The sequence below is a fragment of the Sinocyclocheilus anshuiensis genome, unplaced genomic scaffold (assembly GCF_001515605.1).
Source record: "Sinocyclocheilus anshuiensis isolate Anshui unplaced genomic scaffold, SAMN03320099.WGS_v1.1 scaffold2108, whole genome shotgun sequence".
Lineage (NCBI taxonomy): Eukaryota > Metazoa > Chordata > Actinopteri > Cypriniformes > Cyprinidae > Sinocyclocheilus > Sinocyclocheilus anshuiensis.
Genome location: NW_015544242.1, coordinates 61230 through 82682, shown reverse-complemented (window position 1 = coordinate 82682; position 21453 = coordinate 61230). Strand labels below are relative to the sequence as shown.

The window sequence follows — 21453 nt, the reverse complement described above, 5'->3', positions numbered from 1 at the left end:
GTCTAATTATCGTTATCGATAAAATCCCAGAAAATATCGAGATATAATTTTTTGTCAATATCGCACACCCCTACCTGGCAGTAGTGCATCAGTTGTACGCCGCCTTTCTGCATAATATTCACCAGGTCTCTGTGTTTCAGGACAGCGATTCCTCATTAAGTGATGACACAGGACTGGGCAGTGAAGAGAATGGATTCAGTAGGTACAGCTTTGCCTTGCAAGGTTTTTTTGCATCACATGTCTTAAGAAATTGTCTAAGCTGTCTGACATCTGTTTTAGTGTGTAGTGTTGCCATGCTGTTTAAATCCAGGCAACTCTGGCCCTTGGGATCTACTTTCCCACAGATTTTAGCTCCAACCTTGATCAAACTAATTTGCCTGTAGCTTTCTAGTAATCCTGAAAACTTTTTATTAGCTTCTTCAGGTGTTTTTGATTAGGGTTGGTGCTAAACTCTGCAGGAAAGTGAATCATGAGTGCCTGAGTTGCCCATCCCTGGTGTAAGGACTCTGATACCTTCTTGTTTTAGATGCTGCCGCCCTAATGGCTCTTGCACAGCAGTATGTCCCTGATGCTCAGCTGGTGGAGGACATCGGCAGAGAGGCGGTCATCAACTTGCCCCATGCTGCCTCAGAGGACGGCAGTCTCGCCCTCTTCCTGAACGAACTGGATAAACGGCAGGGCGAGTTTGGTGTAGTCAGTTATGGGTTGTCAGACACTACATTAGAAGAGGTGAGACAGCTCTGAAGCAGCAGCTTGTCCCCACCCACTGATTCATTCCTACTGTAAAAGGATTTACCCCTCACTGAAGTTCAAGGTTGTGGTATACATGTCTGTCGACAGCCAGTCATTATCCCATTCTGTCGCCGAGAGAGGAAATCCCTCTTAAACCTTTGTGGGCTCAAACATTAGCTAAAAATAAACCGGTACTAAGTAGAGAGTGCTTATTCTCATGGCTGCTGTTGTAACATAATATGTCTTCTTGCCATGTGGAGGCAGAAGGGGCTTCGTCAGACTGTAATATTTAGCTTTGCCTTCATATTTTAGATCTTTCTGCGTGTGGCAGAGGAGACAGGTGTGGATGCAGACCCTGAAGAGCCAGCAGCATCTCCAGGCCACCAGGGGGCGCCATCGGAGGACAGAGACACAGGTGAATGAATATGATCTGTACCTGATGAGCCAATAGCCTTTTTCAGACTGTCAGTCCAAATCTGATTTTTGTGCATATTTGATTGGAATCAATCATATTTAGCAATGAAAAAAAAATCTGCAAAACAGCAAAAAATAAATAAAATCACATGAAATATGATTTTACAAATCTGTTTCAAGCTACATTCATATGTGGTTTGAAATCATATTGAAATTGCATTTCTGGAAATCCATTTCAGTCTGACCGCTCAGATCGATTTTGCTTCACTTTCTCACGCCACGTAAAACGTAAACATCAGACATTGTTTGTAGAAAACATGCTGAATGTCTTTGCAGAAACAAGGTTGTGTTGTTGCAAAGAGCAAGTCAAGTGGAAAATGACAATATAGAGCAGGTCTCGGGCTTGGTTTTGTCGGGTATTTAAAAATTTTTTTTTTTGTTTGTTTGCTTTATTCTTCTCTCTGCTTCGCTGGCAGGACGAAAAAAGACAATTAGGAAAGGTACAAAATAAAACAAAACAGACTGCGTTATTGTTGACAGCAGTAGCGCAGGTGTAATGACATTAACCAGAAGGTCTTTCTCTTGTACACAGAGGCCCAGGAGACAGAACCACTGAGTGGGGATGGTCAGGGTGGCAGTGCTCCTCTAACAGGTTGTTTCCTCACATGTCAGCAGCTTCGAGCACTTTTCACCAAAAGACTGAAGTACGCCCTTCGCAGTCGCAGAGGCATTTTTGCTCAGGTACACAGTACTAATAGACAAGTTGCTACAATCATTTGGTTAGTACAAATTCAGTCAACAGAAAGAAATGTATTGAAAAAATTGCAGAATCATTTCAATTTGACAAAAGCATATAATGTAAAATATGCAACCGTTCAAAACTTTGGAGTAAGTAATAAATTACAATTTAAAATATAAAAAAAAACATTTATTTGTAATAATATTTTACAATATTACACTTTTTATTGTATTTTTGATCAAATAAATGCAGCTTTGGTAATCATAAAAGACTAAACGGTAAAACAATGGTTGATTTATAAAGCCATCATGTTTTGCAGATTGTACTTCCTGCGGTTTTTGTCCTTATCGCTCTGCTCTTCAGTCTCATTGTCCCACCCTTTGGGAAATATCCATCCCTGGAGCTCCAGCCGTGGATGTATGGAGAACAGTTCACCTTCTTCAGGTACTACATTCAGGGAAGGAGCGTTTCAAGGAAAATCCTGCTGTCACCTGCAGATTTCTCACTTATTTTCTCTTTCCCATAAAGCAATGATGCCCCCCAGGATCCAGTCATACAGAACCTCCTGGATGCCCTGCTGAATCCACCTGGATTTGGGACCAAATGTATGGAGCCAAACAGGTACGATCCCTGTCACTGGGGAAACAACAAGAGAAAATAGGCCAGTCAGTTTAATCAATGTAACGTGATGCTTTATTGTGTGCTCTTTCAGAGACACTGAGTGTTTAGAGGAAGCTGAAACAAAGTTTGCCCGGCCCCAGATTCCCTACAGCATGTGGCAGCTCTTTCATGAAGGCAACTTGACTGTAGAGAAGCCATCCCCTGACTGTGAGTGCAGTACTGAGGATATCCGCAGGATGCTGCCGGACTGCCCGGAGGGAGCAGGAGGAATCCCCCCTCCTCAGGTCTGCTTTCCATCCATGTATTCATCAATAATATACAATATGTTTAAGTTTTAAGTTTTGGGTCTTTAACATTTTGGTTGTTGTTTTGAAAAAAAGTCTCTTAGGCTCACCAAGGCTGCATTTTTTTATCAAGAATACAGTAACACAGTAATATTGTGAAATATTATTACCGTATAAAATAACAGTTTTCTACTTTAACGTGTTAAAGTAATTTTATTCCTCTGATGGCAAAGCTATTATACCAGTCTTCAGTGTCACAGGATCCTTCAGAAATCATTTTAATATGATGATTGGTGCTCAGCTGCACTGCTTAGAATGTTTGTGGAAACTGTGATGTTTTTTTGTTTTAAGAATTCTTTGAATAGGAAGAGAACAGCATTTATTTAAAGTATTTTTTTTGGCACAGTGTAAAAGTCTTTACTGTCACTTTAATAAATGTAATGCATGAAATTGCTGAATAAAAGTATTAATTCTTAAAAAAAAAAAAAAAAGACATTTTGCCCCAAACCTTTGAACGATAGTGTAACTTCATGTACAATATGTTGTAAGATGTATGCTGGTATTTACTGTACATTTCAATCAGTTAGCATACTCCCAGAAATAATCTGTCATTGTTAAAGGGGTCATATGATGCGATTTCAAGTTTTCCTTTCTCTTTGGAGTGTTACAAACTGTTCGTGAATAGATAATATCCCTAAAGTTGCAAAGACTAAAGTCTCAAACCCAAAGAGATATTCTTTATAAAAGTTAAGACTGGTCCACACCCTCCTAAAATGCCTCGTTTAAACACGCCCCCACATGTCTACCTCACTGTGTGGGAAGATTTGCATAACACCGCCTAAATGTATGCGCAAAGAAAGAAGGCGTAACTTTGATTCTAGCTGTAGTATTGTTGCTGCCGCTGCCGCCGTGTCATGGAGAGGCTGTGTGTTTCGTTGCGAAAGAGAAAGGTGAATTCAGTTCCCCTGTTTCCCCTTCGGCACGCATGCTGACCCGATACAGTCTATGATGCTGACAAATAATGCTGACTCAAACTTTAGTCTTTGCAACTTTACATATCTTCTTTATGCACCAAGAGCTTGTAACAATTGTAAAAATTGAAATCGCATCAAATGACCCCTTTAAACCGCATAAACACATTTCATTACACCAAATAACAAAAAATAACAACGTCATATGACCCTTTTAATAGAGATGTTTACATTTATTGTCCTTTTCCTTAGGGAAAAACACATTTGTAGAAAAAAAAAACTACAACTTTGAAACCAAGAGAAACAAATGTATAAAAAAAGAGAGATCTTGAAAATAAATGGAATAGCTTACTTGTTATTGTACTTCATCTGGTGTTTTAATTTTTGAACTAACACTACCACCTTTTCCTCATGTAGATAAAACAAATGACAGGTGATTCCCTGCAAAATTTGACAGGTCGCAACATTACTGACTACCTCATCAAAACATACCCCCAGATTCTGAAGAAAAGGTTCCTTTTTCATTTATTATGGAAAATACTCTGTTATAAACAAAAGTCATCTGTTTTGACAGCACATATGTGTAACTTTTCTATCTCTCTCATACAGTTTGAAGATGAAGAAATGGGTAAATGAATTTAGGTGAGTTGATTGCCGTCAGAAATCCAAACATTCAACATTTAATTTCAGTTTGATTTGGTGTTCATGAAATCTCTGCTTACCCATTGCAGATATGGAGGTTTCTCTCTGGGAGCTAAAAACTCTCAAGCTGTGGATGAGCCACATCACCTGGAGGAGTCTGTTTTGGCTATTAGACGACGCTACAGCATTGCAGAGGTGTGCCACCTAAGTTTTTGACTGGTTTTAATAAGTATATATTCTATATAATAAAAATGTGTGAATGAATGAAATCTGGACATACTACATTCATCATGTTGTCATGTGACCTTCCAGTGTCAGTTGCGTTGCTTCACTGCCATTCCCAACTCCTCTTCTGTGTCCTCATGGGATAGTGTCTATCTATACAGTGTCTGTCCAGGTTATTTTTTCACCTACTGTTTTATGAATACATACATTCAGATACTGTTTTTCACCTACTACATATTAGGGAAGTATGCAATTTCGGAATTCAGTCATTGTGTTTATGAATGGGTCTTTGAATCATTCACTCAAACGGTTCATTCCAAAATGCTGATTCATTCAGAAACAAAGCACCAGCACTGTGTTATGTGCAGTGTTGGTCAGTAACGCATTACTTAGTAACGCGTTACTGTAATTTGATTACTTTTTTAGTAACGGAGTACTTTAACGTGTTATAATTTTCAAAATAGTAATTAGAGTATAGTTACAAGCCGAAGTCTCTATACGTTACTGCCGCGTTACATTGCTGACAGAATGCAGTGTTTTATAATCTAGAGATTGTAAAAAGGATGTAGCACACACACTGTGGAGTCAAGTGCCAGTGGATTAGAGACCTGCTCCCGTGAGACCCGACGCAAAAGAGCGTGGCACAGGACAAGATGGGCGAGTGCTGGTGCGGGCGGGTAGACACTCGTGTGTGTGCGGGATGCGGGAGAATAAAATGATTCACGGGACTCCCGCGAAATAGAAATATCTAAACATAAAATATCTAAAACAAATAAATTGTTATTCATCTATTGCACAAAAGCAACATGAACTAATATAAAATATAAACGATTAACAGGTGCAAGCGTATGCAGTTTCTATTTAGACACGTGTTCGCTGCGTTGAGCAATGCAGTGCTGAAATTTGCTCACGAATCCTCTCATTATAACACACGAAATTGTAGACATTATAAAAGATTCATTATGCATATATTTATTGTGTTATAACAGAGATTTGTGAGATTGCGATAAACTGAGATGTCTTTTAGAGATTATAAATGCAGCACTCTTTGCTGGCATTCTGCCATGCCAAACCATGCACGCAGCAGCCGCTTGCTTTAGTTAAAAATAACAGTGTTCTGTGAATGTTGATGCTTTAATAAATATTTATCAGGAGCGTGTATGCTGGGATTTCATAAATTTCATGGAGAAAAAAATTGCGTAACTAGTAATGTAACTAATTACTAATTACTTTTGAAATAAAGTAATCAGAACAGTAACGTGATTACTTTTAAAAGGAGTAATCAGTAATGAGTAATTTGATTACATTTTCAGAGTAACTTGCCCAACACTGGTTATGTGTTATTAAATATTATGTCTGAACTGTATCTTGGTGCATCTAAATTGTCATTTAATAGTAACTTCTTGTTTATAGAACTGTTGAATAAACATTTGAATTGAATAAACATCACATTTGCTATCATGCTAATTTTTGGGAAAAACAGGTCTCTTGTTTGTATGATATTGCTTAACTATAACATAAAGACAAAGGCAAAGTTATTTTTGCCACCATTTCTTGAATTTTAAAGGCATTTGTTTTGTTTTTTTTGGTCATTGCAAAGTGACACACTTGATAATGTCAGCTTGCACATTGTTAGAACAACATTATCGTAGACACCTAGCATGACTCTTCGTTTTTGTTCTTTTGCAGAATGGTTCTTTAGATCAGTTCCTTCACAGACTTCCGGATGTCCTTTCAGGACTCACCAGCCAAAACAATGTGAAGGTGAGTAAGTCACACGTGAGTGACCTCTCTCAAGCTCAACCTTCTCCTGATCTTTTCATTAAGCTGTGATGTGTTCCCTTTCTCAGGTCTGGTTTAATAATAAAGGATGGCATGCCATGGCATCATTTGTGAATATCATGAACAATGGTCTCCTTCGTGCCAACCTGCCACCTGACATGGAAAGACGTAAATATGGAATAACAGCCTATAATCACCCACTCAACCTCACAAAGGAGCAGCTGACGGAGATGGCCCTGTATGTAATCTCTGTTTGCTAAGAGGTCTGAGGGAGAAATTCACTAAAGCCATCATTTCACTGTCTCCAACAAACGACAGACCAGAATTTCCAAGGGAATTTTGTGGAATGCATATGCAGAATTTTGATTGAATGCATATGCAGACTTTCACTAGGGGGCCAAATGTGACAATTGTATGTGAATGCTAGAAATAGTGGAAATTTGGCTTAAGAATCAATTTCTCCTCTTGTAGCCTCACTTGCATGTGATGTACTGTCTGCACCAATTTAACATCTGACTAATTAAAGAAACTATTCTGTCAGGGGATTGTTAATAAAGGTCCCAAATGCAGATAGATTCTTAAGACTTTATTTTAAGAAAAGTCAATAGTCAGCCATGGATTGTTGAGCTCTTTATCAACAGTTCAGCAGCATGAAGCAGAGAATACACTCAGTCCAGGCAAGAGTCAGAAACTAGCAGAGCAAGAGGTAGTCGAAACCCAGGGATGAAACCGCTTGTGATCAACCAGGCAAGAGTCAGGTACCAGGCGAGCGGCTACACAGCGAAGACAGATCCAAATCCAAGCCAGAGACAAGAACTGTGAACAGTCCAGGCAGGCATGCAGAATGAGTCAGCAATCTGAATCGAGATCCCAGCAACAGTCCCAAAACTCTAATAGAGCAAGCCGCTGGCCAGCTAATGCAGATAAACTTAGCAAACTGGAAAATTACTGTGCAGAAAAGAAAAAGAAAAAAAAACATGGAAATACTGTGAATGAACTACTGTTTAGCGAACTGTAGCAAAAATGAAAATATGTCAATGCTTTTCTCTCTCTCTGGTCTTTGCAGGATGACCACCTCAGTGGACGTTCTGGTTTCCATTTGTGTTATTTTCGCCATGTCATTTGTTCCTGCCAGTTTTGTCCTGTTCCTTATTGAGGAACGGGTCAGTAAATCAAAACACCTGCAGTTTGTCAGTGGAGTGAAGCCCATCCTGTACTGGACCACCAACTACGTATGGGACATGGTCAGTTCTGCAAGTTTGATGTGGCTGTGAAATATCTTAAAATGGTTATTCAAATTGATTTAATGTTTGTTGTGTTGTAGCTGAACTATACAGTACCAGCTACTATGGTGGTCTTCATCTTCATCAGCTTCCAGCAAGAATCATATGTATCTGAGAAGAATCTGCCTGCACTGGTGCTCCTACTCTTGCTGTATGGGTGAGAAATGATTATATCACTGGAGATTTACGTAGTTAAATGACGCTTCAGCACATTAGTGCATTTACTAACCTTGCTGACAAAAATAGCATGTGTTTTGTTTTGGTGGTCCCCAGCATGGGATTCTGGAGTGCTGGTGGAGTTTTACCAGCTCTAACCAGCATACAGTAAATGTGTGTGTTGTTTGTTTGTCTCTGCTGCAGTTGGTCTATCACTCCACTCATGTACCCAGCCTCCTTCATCTTCTCCGTCCCCAGCACTGCCTACGTGGTCCTCACCTCCATCAACCTCTTCATCGGCATCAACGGCAGCGTTGCCACCTTTGTCCTGGAGCTCTTTATCGATGAGGTGAGGGACGTAGATCACACAGATGCTTAACATGGTTAATGCATGTACAACATGTTTCAGGACCAATATCCTTAGTTTTGAAAATAAAAATTAAGTCTAAAGCTAAAATTAAGTTTAATTAACTCTTATGCTCACCAACGCTACTTTTTACAAAATTTACAAAATACAGTAAAAAAACTAATATTGTGAAATATTATTACAATTTAAAATAACTGTTTTCTATTTGAATATATTTTAAAATGTAATTTATTCCTGTGATGCAAAGCTGAATTTTCAGCAGCATTACTCCAGTCTTTAGTGCCACATGATACTTCAGAAATCATTCTAATATGCTGATTTGCTGCTCAATAAACATTTCCTATTGTTATCAATGTTGAAAACAGTTGTGCTGCCTAATATTTTTGTGGAAACTTTGATATTACTGACCTTAAACTTTTGAACGCTAATTTTTTGCTTCACAAAATATAAAAACAAAAACAGCATTCAATAAAAAATCTTGAATAAATTACAAAAAAGTAAAATATAAATGTAAAAATAAAATGTAAACAAGTCAATAAGACTTTTTATCTGTCCTTTATTTTATTTTCGTGTTTCATGTGTACTCAGCATTTGAATGAGGTTAACAGAATCCTGAAGAAGGTCTTCCTGATCTTTCCACACTTCTGTCTGGGTCGAGGTCTCATTGACATGGCCAAGAACCAGGCCATGGCAGACGCATTTCAGCGGCTGGGTAATTTTACAAAGAGCTCTCTCACTGATAAACCAATATTTCTGCAATAGGCATGAACAACTGTGAGATTTAAATATGAATTCATCCTTTTTGTGGATGTCAATAGGAACCAAACAGAATCTGGAGCCTTTATCGTGGGATTTTGTAGGGAAGAACCTGTTTGCCATGGCAGTGGAAGGAATTGTGTTCTTCATCTTCACTGTTCTCCTGCAGTATAAATTCTTTGTTAATTTAAGGTACGTTTGTATGTTTGAATATCGTGATATTGAATAAATCAACACATACATACGGCTGTGTAGCTGTTCCTGATAAAGATTTTCCCTTCAGCCGATGGTCTGGCTTTGTGCTGCCCCCCCTGGGCACGGAGGATGAGGATGTGGCGAGAGAGAGAGACCGCGTGAAGAGCGGTAGAGCTGTGGGAGACATTCTCATCCTCAAAGACCTTAGCAAGGTACAGACGCACACCAAACACCACATAAACAGCTGTAAAAGATCTACTCAAGGGTAAAATACTGACTCTTTGTGTCTGTAGGTATACAAGGCAGGCAGGAAGCCAGCAGTGAATCGGCTTTGCTTGGGCATTCCTCAGGGAGAGGTAACTAGAGTTGCATATACCAGAGCTCTCTTGGAAACATTTATACTGGTACTTTGTTTTTCAGTTGTGATAGTTTAAATTGCTGCAAGTGTTTTCTTTTCCCATTGCAGTGTTTTGGTCTTCTTGGTGTTAACGGGGCTGGGAAAACCTCAACCTTCCGCATGCTTACAGGAGACACTCGCATCACTTACGGAGAAGCATTTCTTAGCAACCACAGGTTAGACCCTCATCATCACATGCGAAAACATGTCATGAACATTATAGCAATAATTACATGGTTATTCTTACCATAGTATAATTATTATCGGTGTTTCCTACTTTTACTTGCTATTTACTGTATCCTGACAACTACCTACAACACCCTAACATTACCAAGCATTCGTTTTATTCAGCGTTCTTACAGAAATGGAGAAAGTTCATCAGCTGATGGGCTACTGTCCTCAGTTTGATGCCATCAGTGACCTGCTGACGGGACGAGAGCATCTAGAGTTCTATGCTCGCCTCAGAGGAGTGCCAGAAGCTCATGTTGCAAAGGTACAGGATGCTGCAAAAATATAATGATTTTTTTTGTATAATTATTATTATTATTAAAATGCAGTCTGAGCATATCATACTAAATATAAAGCTTGTTTCCAAGCTTGTGTCATACTAAGTTATAAGATTGTTTCAAATAGACCCTCAGGGCTTAAAGGAATAGTTCGCCCAAGAATGAAAATTTGGGGAAAAAAAATGTACTCACCCTCAAGCCATCTAAGATGTAGATGAGTTTGTTTCATCATCAGAACAGATTTTGATAAATGTAACATTGCATCACTTGCATTACAAGGGTGCCGTCAGAATGAGAGTCCAAACAGCTGATAAAAGCATCACAATAATCCACAAGCAATCCACACCACTCCAGTCCATCATTTAAGGTCTTGTGAAGTGAAAAACTGCATGTTTGCAATAATCAAATCCATCATCGGTGTAAGCACCGATTACAAGCAAAAACAGTTCTAAACAAATATGCCGGTGAATTTTGATACAAGAGGACAACAGGAGATTTTCACTGGAGGAAGCGTAATTATGGATAGAGAACTAGAATTGATGGTTCAAAAGTAAAACACTTTAATGATGTATTTGTTTCTTACACGCAGCTTTTCACTTCACAAGATGTTAATTGATGGACTGGTCATGTGGAATACTAGTGGATTATTGTGAGGTTTTTATCAGCTTTTTGACTCTCATTCTGACGGCACCCATTCACTGCAGAGGATCCATTGGTGAGGAAGTCATGTAATACTAAATTTCTCCAGATCTGTTCCAATGAAGAAACAAACTCATCCACATCTTGGGTGGCCTGAGGGTGAGTTAATTTCCAGAAATTGTCATTTTTTGAGCGAACTATTCCTTTAATAGTTCATAAAGACTACAAACCAATTTTCACTAGTAATAGTTGAACAGCTTCAGCTGACAAACACCTCACCTCTTTTTCTAGTAATTATCTATGCATATATAGTTAAAATTCATGGTTGGCTTCACATTCTTTGGTAAGTAGGGGTGTGAGACCCATTCTAAAAGCCACAGATATTGCGTTGTGTTCAAGTGCAACTTTTTGGCCCAGACGCAGGCGACGTGAGGTGTCACCACACTCAACTTTTGTCTCAAGCACTATAGTTAGCTTTTAGTTATTTTTTATGCCTGTCCTGTAGGTGGCGCAGTGGGGAGTGCAAAAGCTTGGTCTGAGTCAGTATGCTGAGCGAGAGGCTGGTGGTTACAGCGGAGGAAACAAGCGTAAACTCTCCACCGCCATTTCTCTCATTGGAGCTGCACCTGTCATATTCCTGGTATGTTTGTACCATCACACTTAAGAGGTAGTTTTACTAAATCTTACTGACTTGGAGCTGTTATATTACCTGACTGTAAATGGTGTTTTTCCACTCTCATCTGTGATTTTCAGGATGAGCCAACAACTGGGATGGACCCGAAGGCCAAGCGCTTCCTTTGGAACTGCATCCTTAGTGTGATCAAAGAGGGACGATCTGTCATTCTCACCTCCCACAGGTAAAGGAAGCTATTACAGTTTCATATGAGTAGCCACAATGGATCCCTTAGACCGGGATCTGTCTACTTGGACTCAAAGAGACCACATGACTGATATGTACAATGACTAACCACAGTTTATTTAGTTTTTAAGTGACGTTTAGTAAATATGAATATATTTTAAAAGAAAAAAGATTTCTCTAACAAAAGTTTGACAAATTTAGGGTATAAAAATGTTCAGGTCTAACCTCTATGCATTCCTGAATTACTCTCCTGCTCTGGTGGTTCTGCTGTGTTTGCAGTATGGAAGAGTGTGAGGCTCTGTGCACCCGTATGGCCATCATGGTGAATGGCAGGTTCCAATGTCTGGGCTCAGTTCAGCACCTGAAGAACAGGTAACACTAACTTACTTAATACTGTTCAGTATATACTGTATATTACATACTGTTTTAAAAATAGGATGTGAAGCAGTATACAGTATAAAACAATAAACTGTAGAATGCCTCATTTTTGTTATATGACCTTTCTATATTGCATGTATAATTCAGCATCAGAAATAAATCTTTATTTGTAGTCAGATTAAATAGTCAGATAAAGTGAGATTCGAGAAATTGTAGATTATAAGAGCAATGTTAAAAAGAAAAGAAAATTGTGTCTGATGTCACTTACAGTTCAACCATCATGATGGAGTGCATACTTTTTCAGCAGTCTTGGTTAGGATAAAACAAACAAACAAACAAAAAAAACTTTATTTAAAGGGGTCATTTGATGCGATTTAAATTTTTCCTTTCTCTTTGGAGTGTTACAAGCTCTTGGTGCATAAAGAAGATCTGTAAAGTTGCAAAGACTAAAGTCTCAAATCCAAAGAGATATTCTTTATAAAAGTTAAGAGTCAACCACGCCCTCCTAAAACGGCTCGTTCTAACACGCCCCCACATATCTACGTCACTGTGTGGGAAGAATACACAAAATAATGTTCTTTTTAGCAACATCATATGACCCCTTTAAGAGTTACAAGCCATTAACCAAACTAACCAGCTTTGAGGTCAATCACAAAATTACAAACTTTGATTTGAAGTGAGAAACATATTTAGAAAAATGACAAAAAGGTGCAAGACTTTATACTTAATTAAGCTCAGGGCGTTTTTTGGTATTTTCGCCCATTTTTAACGTCATTTTGGACCCGTATCCGGGTCCGCAGAGTTTAATTCATGGCTTTAATGAGGGAAATTATATATTCTTATAAAATCTATAGAGCAATAAGTTACTTGATTTATATATATAAAATCATGGGTATTGTAGTTTTTCACCAGGAATTCAGCAGCAGTCTGTCTTTAAAAGTTTATAAGTTATCGGTTAAAATCAGTTCCCCTGTGGAGAAAATGAATGGGATTTTTTACTTATGGTGCCTGGCTGTTGCACTCTATGGAAATTAAAGTGGAGTTGAGTTCATTGCCTCATAGAATGAAGAATTAGGAACTTTCTAGGAACTTTGTTCTCTGGTTGTATAATGCACATTTAACGGAAAATACAGTGTATACAGCAAAACTATTATAAGATGTATGCAGGTCCTAATATGTGGCAATGAACATGTTTTCATTTCATTTCCTTTTTGTCTTTCCTACTAGGTTTGGAGACGGTTACACAATTATCCTTCGTTTGTCCACCCCGTCTGCAGAAACATGCCCGGTGGACACCTTCATCCATAACTCCTTCCCTGGGATCCAACTGAAGGAGAGACATCAGAATGTTCTCCAGTACCAGCTGCCATCACAAACCTGTTCGCTCGCCTGTGTCTTTGAGGTTCTGTCAAATAATTATGAGGAGCTGGGGATAGCTGACTACTCAGTGTCACAGACTACACTGGATCAAGTAAGAGTACAGTGCCGACAGAGCCAAACATCCCTACACGCAAAATCCGCAAGCTGCGTAGGAACCCCGAAACACCAGGGGGCCCCCTTGCTCTCAAAGATGATTTAATTTTAGTTTAGTTTTTGAATTTGGCCAGCGGTTATGAAAACATGAATTATCATTTATTTTAATGCGGTGCGCTGTTGCCCTTTCTACGTAAAAATCAGTCAAATCATGTAATGTGAATGTCGTACAGTCTTGCTCGAGACTAAAAAAAAACGAGTTGAAAGTGTACCGAGCCGCGGAAGAGACACTGTTTCTCAAGCGCTTTCCGCGAGCGCGATTCGAGACGGAGTGAAACATGGACAAATGCGTTTCATTTATTCCCCACCAACCCCCGACACAGTTTTGCGTAGGGCCCCCAGAAGTCTAGGATTGGCACTGAGTGCTGAGACTATATTCCAAAACCTATAGTAAACAGCCTTGCTGTCTATATAGGCAGCTCCCTTCTATGAAGCACACTATCATGGCATAAACATGTCTGACAAATAGCTCTTCTCTTCTCAATAGACTTGACTCACTATTGATTTCAATAGAATTTTGCATTAACATGTTGCTAAGCTAACAAGACAATACCCTAATAAGCATAAAAAACACAGCACAAAAATATTGGGTAGTCTATTTTAAATTAATATGAACTACATTTAACTGATTCTTTCCAGTGTTGGATGAAATATTAATATTAATAGTTGACATTTCTGTCGCTTTGTTTTGTTGCAGTGAATTATGGGATTGCATTTTCCACAAAGGATATCGACCTTATTTTTAACGAGCAGACGCGACCATTTGTAACTTGAATGTGCAAATCTTTCCGTGTCATTAACTTCCATTTATTTTACCTGTACAAAAACATTCCATTATGCTACTTGATATTTCAGACTGGTATTTGTTATCATATTATTTTAATTAATCATAATTTTGAACTCACAGGTTTGTAACGCAAATAGTTATTCTATTCTATTCTTCTAGTTATTTACCTATAGCGGCAAATGAATCTGAAGCTTAACGCACACACACAAAAAAAGCTTACTTCCACATTTTAGAATAAGGTAGCTATTCAATGCTGCTTAAAGGTGTGGTCACATTTACTGTTGTTTGGCAAATCTTTGCCAAGTAATTTTTGCCATTGTGACCAAACCTTTAGATTCTTGTTACTCTTGGGCTTGTAACTCAGAATTAAGAGTGTTTTCCTCCTGCAGGTGTTTGTTAACTTTGCTAAAGAGCAGACAGATGAAGATCAGCTCAGGGAGGTCACGGTGAATGGTGGAGGATCCGTGGCAATTCAAGCCAACAGACCTCAGCGGCCCACGGACCTCAAACTTGAGAAATCCAGCAGGTCTTCCACACCATGCTCTACTTCAGCGCCTTCTACAGATAAAGCTACTCGCTCAGCACAGACCCCTGCGCCTTCGTTTAGTGGTTTAAAAACCAAAAAGATTAAATCAAACGGTCCGTCAGTCTCAAAACAGCAACAGCAGATCCGGATGGAACCTGTTGGTGAGGCAGCTAACGGATCAAACCCCCATGAAGACCAGACTCCTGGGAAAAAAGACCCATCCATGTTGTTTATTGTCAGTTCCAAAACGCAGGAAAGCAAAGTGTAAAAATACAAAGACATTTGGAACTGAACAGTCGTGATGCGGATCACCAGTGAGTCATTTTTCCTAAATATTTGGTGCCTAGTTTACTTGTTTTTTTCTAAAATTGAATGTAATTATTTTAAAAGCAATCAGTTAATCATTCAGATTGGCTCTCCTGGTAATTCTGCAATTCCTCATTGATAGTATGTCTAGTTCTTACTCTGAAACTTGACGATAACGCATGGCATCATGTATGTGTTTTGGCAGGAAATCTTTTTCCCAGACCTCTTTATAAATTATGCATATTTTCATGATGTCAGTTGCACTTCCATATGGTATTTGCTTTGTGCAAGCCAATTTGGATATGATTTTTCTGAATTTGTTATATTATAACAAACCTCTTTATTTCTACATGTATGTTGAGGTCAAATGTGCAGTGCAGAGATGGTATCAGACACAAAAACTGCCTTCATGTGTTTTTATTTATTTCCTGATTTTTGAATGGTTTTAGGTTTATTTGTCTCTCTCTCTCTCTCTCTCTCTCTCTCTCTCTCTCTCTCTCTCTCTGATGCACTTTAGCTTAAAACAATTCTAATATTGTAGTCTGGATTATCACTGTATCTCTTCACGGCTTAATATGTAGCTCTTTTTTATGTTGTATTTATTGTATGTACATACCGGAGATATTATGTATGAAATGACTGAAATGAAGTTCGAATGTGAAGTTTGTAATCTTCCTAATGTGCATGATGCTGGATGTTAAAATGCTGGGATATTTATATGCAATTCTATGTATTATTAATAAATATCTGGGTGCTGTGCAGATCTTTGGTGTGTGCACATTGTTTTACAAAAACACTGCCTTGGGTAAAAGAAAAAAAAAAGTATTAGTGTCATTTTTAATCAGTTAACACAGTAACTAAACAACAAATCATAAAAGTGATTTATTTTTAAAGTTGCATGTACAAAGTGTATCTTGTTGTCATTTACCAATCTGGCAGTAAGTGAAAATCTAAATCTGAATAATAAAACATTTAATTTTGTACAGATATTTAGTACTCATTGTTCACTTAGGCTATTATTAAATATTATTTTTTATATCAAATTGACTTTACACGGCACTTTTATGTAAAATTGACTTAACTAATTCATCTCCAGCCAGATCTTGATATGTTGATACCTTGACAACGCCTTCACATATCATAAAATACCTAAATACAGTAATGTAAATGGCTTTCTTTTATAATTATTATACAGCTTTTATGACCTCATATTGAAATAGTATATTGAGTATTTGTACTTGTAACACTTCAAGAATATTTATAATTAACTAGAATAGGAAACAAGTTGTGAAAATGGTTAAAATGGTTACCAGTTATACTCACTCTCTATTAAATGGTCATATAAATGTTAAATCTATAATATCTCTCATGTAATATAATATAAATATAACTTCAAGTTGAAGCGAAGGATATTTATTGGCTGAAATGGTTGTCATTGCTGCAGGGTCGCCCAAGCTCCGCCCATTTTCCCTAGCATAAACCATTAGCAGCTGTTCTGGACCTTTTATCCTTCTAAATTTCTGTTTTTGTCACTGTCGTGCTTTTGTGAGAGACTGTGAGATGATTTTGTTAAATAGCAATAACAATGAGGAACAGGATTTAATGTAAGTCTATTTTTAGCCGGTGGTTAATGATCTGATTTGTCTCAGCACGTACACATCAGTTGTTTTTGTTAACCGGTAAGGCTCATTAGCCAAATATTAAAAAAACAAACATCAGATACGTCTCTCAAGTCATCTTTGCGTTCACTGTTTTACATTATTGAAATAAGTGATGTATTTGTTTAAAACTGGTCGCGGTGTAATGAGTGTTGATGTAAATGTGTAGCAAGCACCTCTGCTAAATGACAGGTCAAAACAGCTGTAAGGTTATGATTGAACTAATTAAACGGAAAATATCGAAGTAAACTGTTAGAACAGAAACCGTATTTCGCAGCTGTGTATGCAAGTTATTTAGTCTTAAATGTTTATCATAATGTCTTATTCATTAGTGACCACGGGCATCTTCTTCACTAAACGATAAAAAAAAAAAAATCATACAAGATAAAACTCTTAAGACAAAACTAAAAATTGCATATGTTTTTGCAGCGATAAACTGTGACCTATTTTCATGGTAAAGCATCTGGCTTGCAGCTAGAGCTATAAATAAGTTACACGAGTGGGTCTTCACTGAAGGAACTGTAGTTTCATTACAGCTGTCCAGTGTGAAAGACTGCATTAAAATCCACTGAATACATTATGGCAAATTAATTTAAGCGCGTGCAGGATCTTTTGCTGTTTTGCACATATGCATGTTTATCATTTTTGTTATTGAGACCGATATCCCATCAACTACTGTTAGCCACATCCAGAATTGTATTTATTTCTTAATAAATGAACGAACGAACTGGGCAGAATAGGTTCTATGACATTTCATAAAGTGAAAGTGAAAACGAGACACATCTGATACCTGTTTGTCTTGCAGCCTGAATGAGCCATGCTGCTCATCTCTACCCAGCTCTCCTGCAAAACGTGTTTCTCCAGCCAAAAATAAGCAGTTTTTTATTAACCAGGCCATTCGTAACTCTGACCTCACTCCCAGAGCCAAGGGCAAGAAGAGTCTGAGACGACAGGAAAACAGTAAGAATTTTTTTTTTGTTCTCACACAAAACTCCAGAATGTGCAGATTTCTATTGCAATAAGTAGATGTTGTTCTTGAATTTTACAGAGCAAATTTTGGTAAATGTAGAGAAAATGTGACTACACCTTGTTGTAGTTCAATCAGTAGAGCATGTGCTAGCAGCGCCAACGTCATGGGTTTGTTTCCCAGGGAATGCATCAGCTGATATATATTATATATATATGTATATCTTGAATGCAGTGTGAGTTGCATTGGGTAAAAGTAATCTGCCAAATGCATGAAAATTAGAAAAGGAAAAAAAAGAAAAGGTTTGGAAAAAAGAGTTTTAGCTATGTTTTTCTAATATTTTGGAAACGTAATTTTTAACAACTCTGCTTCGGTGAAGCTCGTTTTCTGGACAGTCTTTTGGAAAGGGCCGAGTGCTCTAAAGAGGATGGTGAAGGGCATGAAACAGCCTTGCCCACCATCTTCACTGAAGCCTGCACCAATGGAAACTATGTGGAGGTAAAGCAGGTTTCTTTAACTGCTCTTGAGTTAAGGAATGTTTTGACTTGAAATCTCTCTCTCATGTCTCTCAGTACTGGAGTGATTTTATGAATCGTTCTGGGGAGGAGCAAGAGCGACTATTGGCTCTGCTGGAGGAGGAGGCCCAGAGGACCCACTCTGACAAGAGCCATAAAGACCAAAGAGAAGGTCTGACAGCATTTAAAGGCACAATATGTAACTTTCGCCGCCGGAGGGCGTGTATTCAAAATAAACAAAGAGACAAAGGCGTAGTTTGATGACGCAGTGACTGAGTGTGGAATCATGGGAGTTGTGGTCTTCATCCCCGGGACTCGGGCAGAAATCATGTTCATGGATGAGCTAATGATTTATTAACGTAGTAGAATGAAGCAGGGTGAGGCTGAAAGCCGAGCAAAACGAGGCAGCTGAACGAGCGTGTCACACGTACGGCTCGAAAGCAGCGGAGCTTTTATTATGCCACAGTCGACCGCTTCCACTGCTTCCGGTCGTGCGTATGTGGGGGAAAAAAAGCAGCACAGTTTTATCATACTAGATACAGGTGCATCTCAATAAATCTAGTTAAAATTGCTTATTTCTCTGGATTTAAACATTCTTCGAAACATTTGGGATAATGTAAGTACACAAGTCAGGAAAATATATAACACTGTTCTAGTGGTTTTTGGATATTTTAATAAAACAAATCTTACATATTGTGCCTTTAATCACACAATCCCAATTTGCATCTAATAGGAAAGACAGTTGCACATCAGTTTATTGAAGAACATACATCTTAAACCTTGTTTATGCTTGACGTATTTGCTCTAGTGTAGACCACCTCTGACAGTGTGCACCTCAGGTGCCAGAGGCATTTATATTTCACATGCTCTTTGTTGCTTTAGTCCTATTGACTGATGGATCTAAACTGCACTCAAGCACTCAACTTTTGTTCAGTTTACATTTTAGATCTTCAAGATGTTCACTTTTACATTTAATCTAATTTCATCATAATGACATTGAACCCAAAAATGAAAATGCTGTCATCATTTACTCACCCTCATGTCATTTTAAACCCATATGACTTTTGTTTAACACAAATGAAGATATTTTTAATATTCTCTCATAATTTTTGTCCATCCTTTGAAAGTCCATGCAACCAAAATCTTCACACATCAAAATCGTAAAAGTAATCCATATGAATTGAATAGTCACAAAATCACTCTATATGATGAATAGGCTTAATATAGGCTTCATATATAACATTGACCAACACACATACAGTGGCATGCGAAAGTTTGGGAACCCCTTGCAGAATCTGTGAAAATGTTGTAGCAAATGAGCTCAAAAGGGAAATGTATATAAATAATTACAGTTAATTACAATTATTTATATCAGCTGCCAGTAGTAACTGTAGCAGAATTAAATTGCCCTCAACTAATCTGTTCATCCAGCGAACATTCAGTGTAAGTTCATATCAACTCTAGGAAAGGGTATTTTCGTGGCCACAGGAAATACTTTCCTACAGTATTAATGCATTAGAACATGTAGTAATGATCAAAATCGTAAAGGGAAGCTCTGAGCACCAGAACGGCCAGACACAGGAACAGTTTCTTCCCTCAGGCAATCCATCTCATGAACACTTGACAATAACTGTGGAACACACACTATTTATTCACTCATACACTTATTTATCTAACACACATACTCAGTCTACATTTCAATTTGCACATAATATACCTGTACATACAACTGTCTATTGTTATATACCTGTACATACAATTGTCGATTTGTATATTTTTATTCCTTATTTACTTGTTCTATTTTTTATTTTTTTATTATCTGTGTTTTTTTGTTCTGTCACTGTCATTCTGTTGCACTGTGGAAGCTTCTGTCACGAAAACAAATTCCTCGTATGTGTAAACATACCTGGCAATAAAGCTCATTCTGATTCTGATTCTGATTCTGAAAGTCTTGATGGTTTGGAGGTTCGGTGGTGTAGGAGTCGCGATCACCTTTTTCCGGGTTTGAAGAGTGATGATCTCCAAAGATGTTCTGACTCTATAGTGTTTGGGAGTTTCTTCCCAGTGGAAAGTAAAAAAGAGCTAAGAGAGACATCAGCTGAGATCCTAGGATCTTTGGTGAATGGAAAGTCAAGGCTGAAGCCTGGTGCAGACTTAAGAGTTGCAGAAGCGTTCCAGCTCACATCCTCATCTTCTCAGAATCTAACAGAACCGCAGACTGACTGGCTATGTGTTGGAGCCCATCGGGCACGCCCGCACCGGCTCAGACTCTCCACACGGGCCGCAATCAGAAGGTTTTAGCGGAAGACTTAGCAGAAGAAAACATGGGCGGAACTGTGCGTGAGCCTTTTAAGGTCTGAGAAGATTCACGCCTCACGGGAAAGCCGCCGTTGTACTGGCAAAACTACGAATTGAAATTAGGGACTGATCCCCACTATATGACAAAATTGTAGTAGAAGAAATAATATGTTTCAAGTTGCAAATGACAACATAAAGTTGCAAAAATGAAATCAACATTCAACTGCGGCTAGTAAGGGGCTTTATTTAACAAAAGCTAACAGTAAATCAAATCAAAGCCTTGGCAATACAAAAGGGGAAGTGCCCTGCCTTATTGCATAACAAATTAAGAAATGGGAATGCAAGCTGCAATACTGCCCATCTTCTCAACACACCCATAACAATTCGTATAACAGAGAAAGCTGAAGGAGTGGGACGCGATTCGCGGAATAGCCCACGTTCCTCAACACATCTCACAACCTAACACCGATACAACGGGAAAGCCGCGTTTTTTACTGGGAAAACTACGAATTGAAATTAGTGACTGATCCCCACTACATAACAAAATTGTAGTAGAAGAAAAAATACTTTTCAAGTTGCAAATGACAACATAAACTGAAAACAACGTTCAACTGCGGCAGTAAGGGCTTCCTTATTAACAAAAGCTAACAATAAATAAAATTAAAGCCTTGGACTCAGGGCTTCAGCTTGCCTTTCTTGGCTTCGATAATTTCCCTGAGGTCCTGTCTCTGCCTTGGGCGAGGTCGCTGCCCAGCGCCCCGACTCCTCGGAGGCGGGGCTCTCGCAGCTACGCTCGCCTTCTGACTCTGCCGCTAGCTGGGCCCGGCGGCAGGCTCAGCTTCAGGTAAAGGGCGCCGCCTACGGCGAGGGATGTAGTGCTCAAACGCCGCTGACTTAACCTTCGCCTCCCTGAACTT

At 38.5% G+C, this 21453-nt stretch overlaps 2 protein-coding genes and 1 long non-coding RNA gene across 5 annotated transcripts in view; 2 read left to right on the top strand and 1 right to left on the bottom strand.

The window, feature by feature from the left end:
* LOC107697643 (uncharacterized) overlaps positions 1–1566 on the bottom strand; it is a 14951-nt gene extending 13385 nt beyond the window's left edge. Inside the window, exon 1 of the long non-coding RNA XR_001635227.1 lies at positions 1464–1566. This is a non-coding gene — a long non-coding RNA (uncharacterized LOC107697643). The remainder of the gene's footprint in view (positions 1–1463) is intronic.
* abca7 (ATP-binding cassette, sub-family A (ABC1), member 7) overlaps positions 1–15559 on the top strand; it is a 41196-nt gene extending 25637 nt beyond the window's left edge. Inside the window, exons 23-49 of one of the 2 annotated variants that reach the window (XM_016498443.1) lie at positions 141–198; positions 527–729; positions 1045–1147; positions 1623–1646; positions 1739–1887; positions 2205–2329; positions 2414–2506; positions 2598–2790; positions 4179–4273; positions 4371–4403; positions 4493–4598; positions 6318–6392; positions 6479–6648; positions 7477–7654; positions 7735–7850; positions 8054–8198; positions 8805–8928; positions 9035–9164; positions 9256–9379; positions 9461–9523; positions 9634–9740; positions 9916–10057; positions 11215–11349; positions 11463–11566; positions 11848–11940; positions 13174–13417; positions 14656–15559. In XM_016498443.1, the coding sequence (XP_016353929.1) occupies positions 141–198; positions 527–729; positions 1045–1147; positions 1623–1646; positions 1739–1887; positions 2205–2329; positions 2414–2506; positions 2598–2790; positions 4179–4273; positions 4371–4403; positions 4493–4598; positions 6318–6392; positions 6479–6648; positions 7477–7654; positions 7735–7850; positions 8054–8198; positions 8805–8928; positions 9035–9164; positions 9256–9379; positions 9461–9523; positions 9634–9740; positions 9916–10057; positions 11215–11349; positions 11463–11566; positions 11848–11940; positions 13174–13417; positions 14656–15060 (3537 nt within the window). In that variant the 3' untranslated portion in view covers positions 15061–15559. The remainder of the gene's footprint in view (positions 1–140; positions 199–526; positions 730–1044; positions 1148–1622; positions 1647–1738; positions 1888–2204; positions 2330–2413; positions 2507–2597; positions 2791–4178; positions 4274–4370; positions 4404–4492; positions 4599–6317; positions 6393–6478; positions 6649–7476; positions 7655–7734; positions 7851–8053; positions 8199–8804; positions 8929–9034; positions 9165–9255; positions 9380–9460; positions 9524–9633; positions 9741–9915; positions 10058–11214; positions 11350–11462; positions 11567–11847; positions 11941–13173; positions 13418–14655) is intronic. The other variant, XM_016498444.1, reaches the window with a different exon arrangement.
* Positions 15560–16537: 978 nt separating this feature from the next.
* Positions 16538–21453, top strand: part of LOC107697641 (R3H domain-containing protein 4-like) — a 13746-nt gene continuing 8830 nt past the window's right edge. For both annotated transcript variants that reach the window (XM_016498442.1, XM_016498441.1), the window contains exons 1-4: positions 16538–16702; positions 17562–17716; positions 18103–18221; positions 18296–18410. In XM_016498442.1, the coding sequence (XP_016353928.1) occupies positions 16659–16702; positions 17562–17716; positions 18103–18221; positions 18296–18410 (433 nt within the window). In that variant the 5' untranslated portion in view covers positions 16538–16658. The remainder of the gene's footprint in view (positions 16703–17561; positions 17717–18102; positions 18222–18295; positions 18411–21453) is intronic.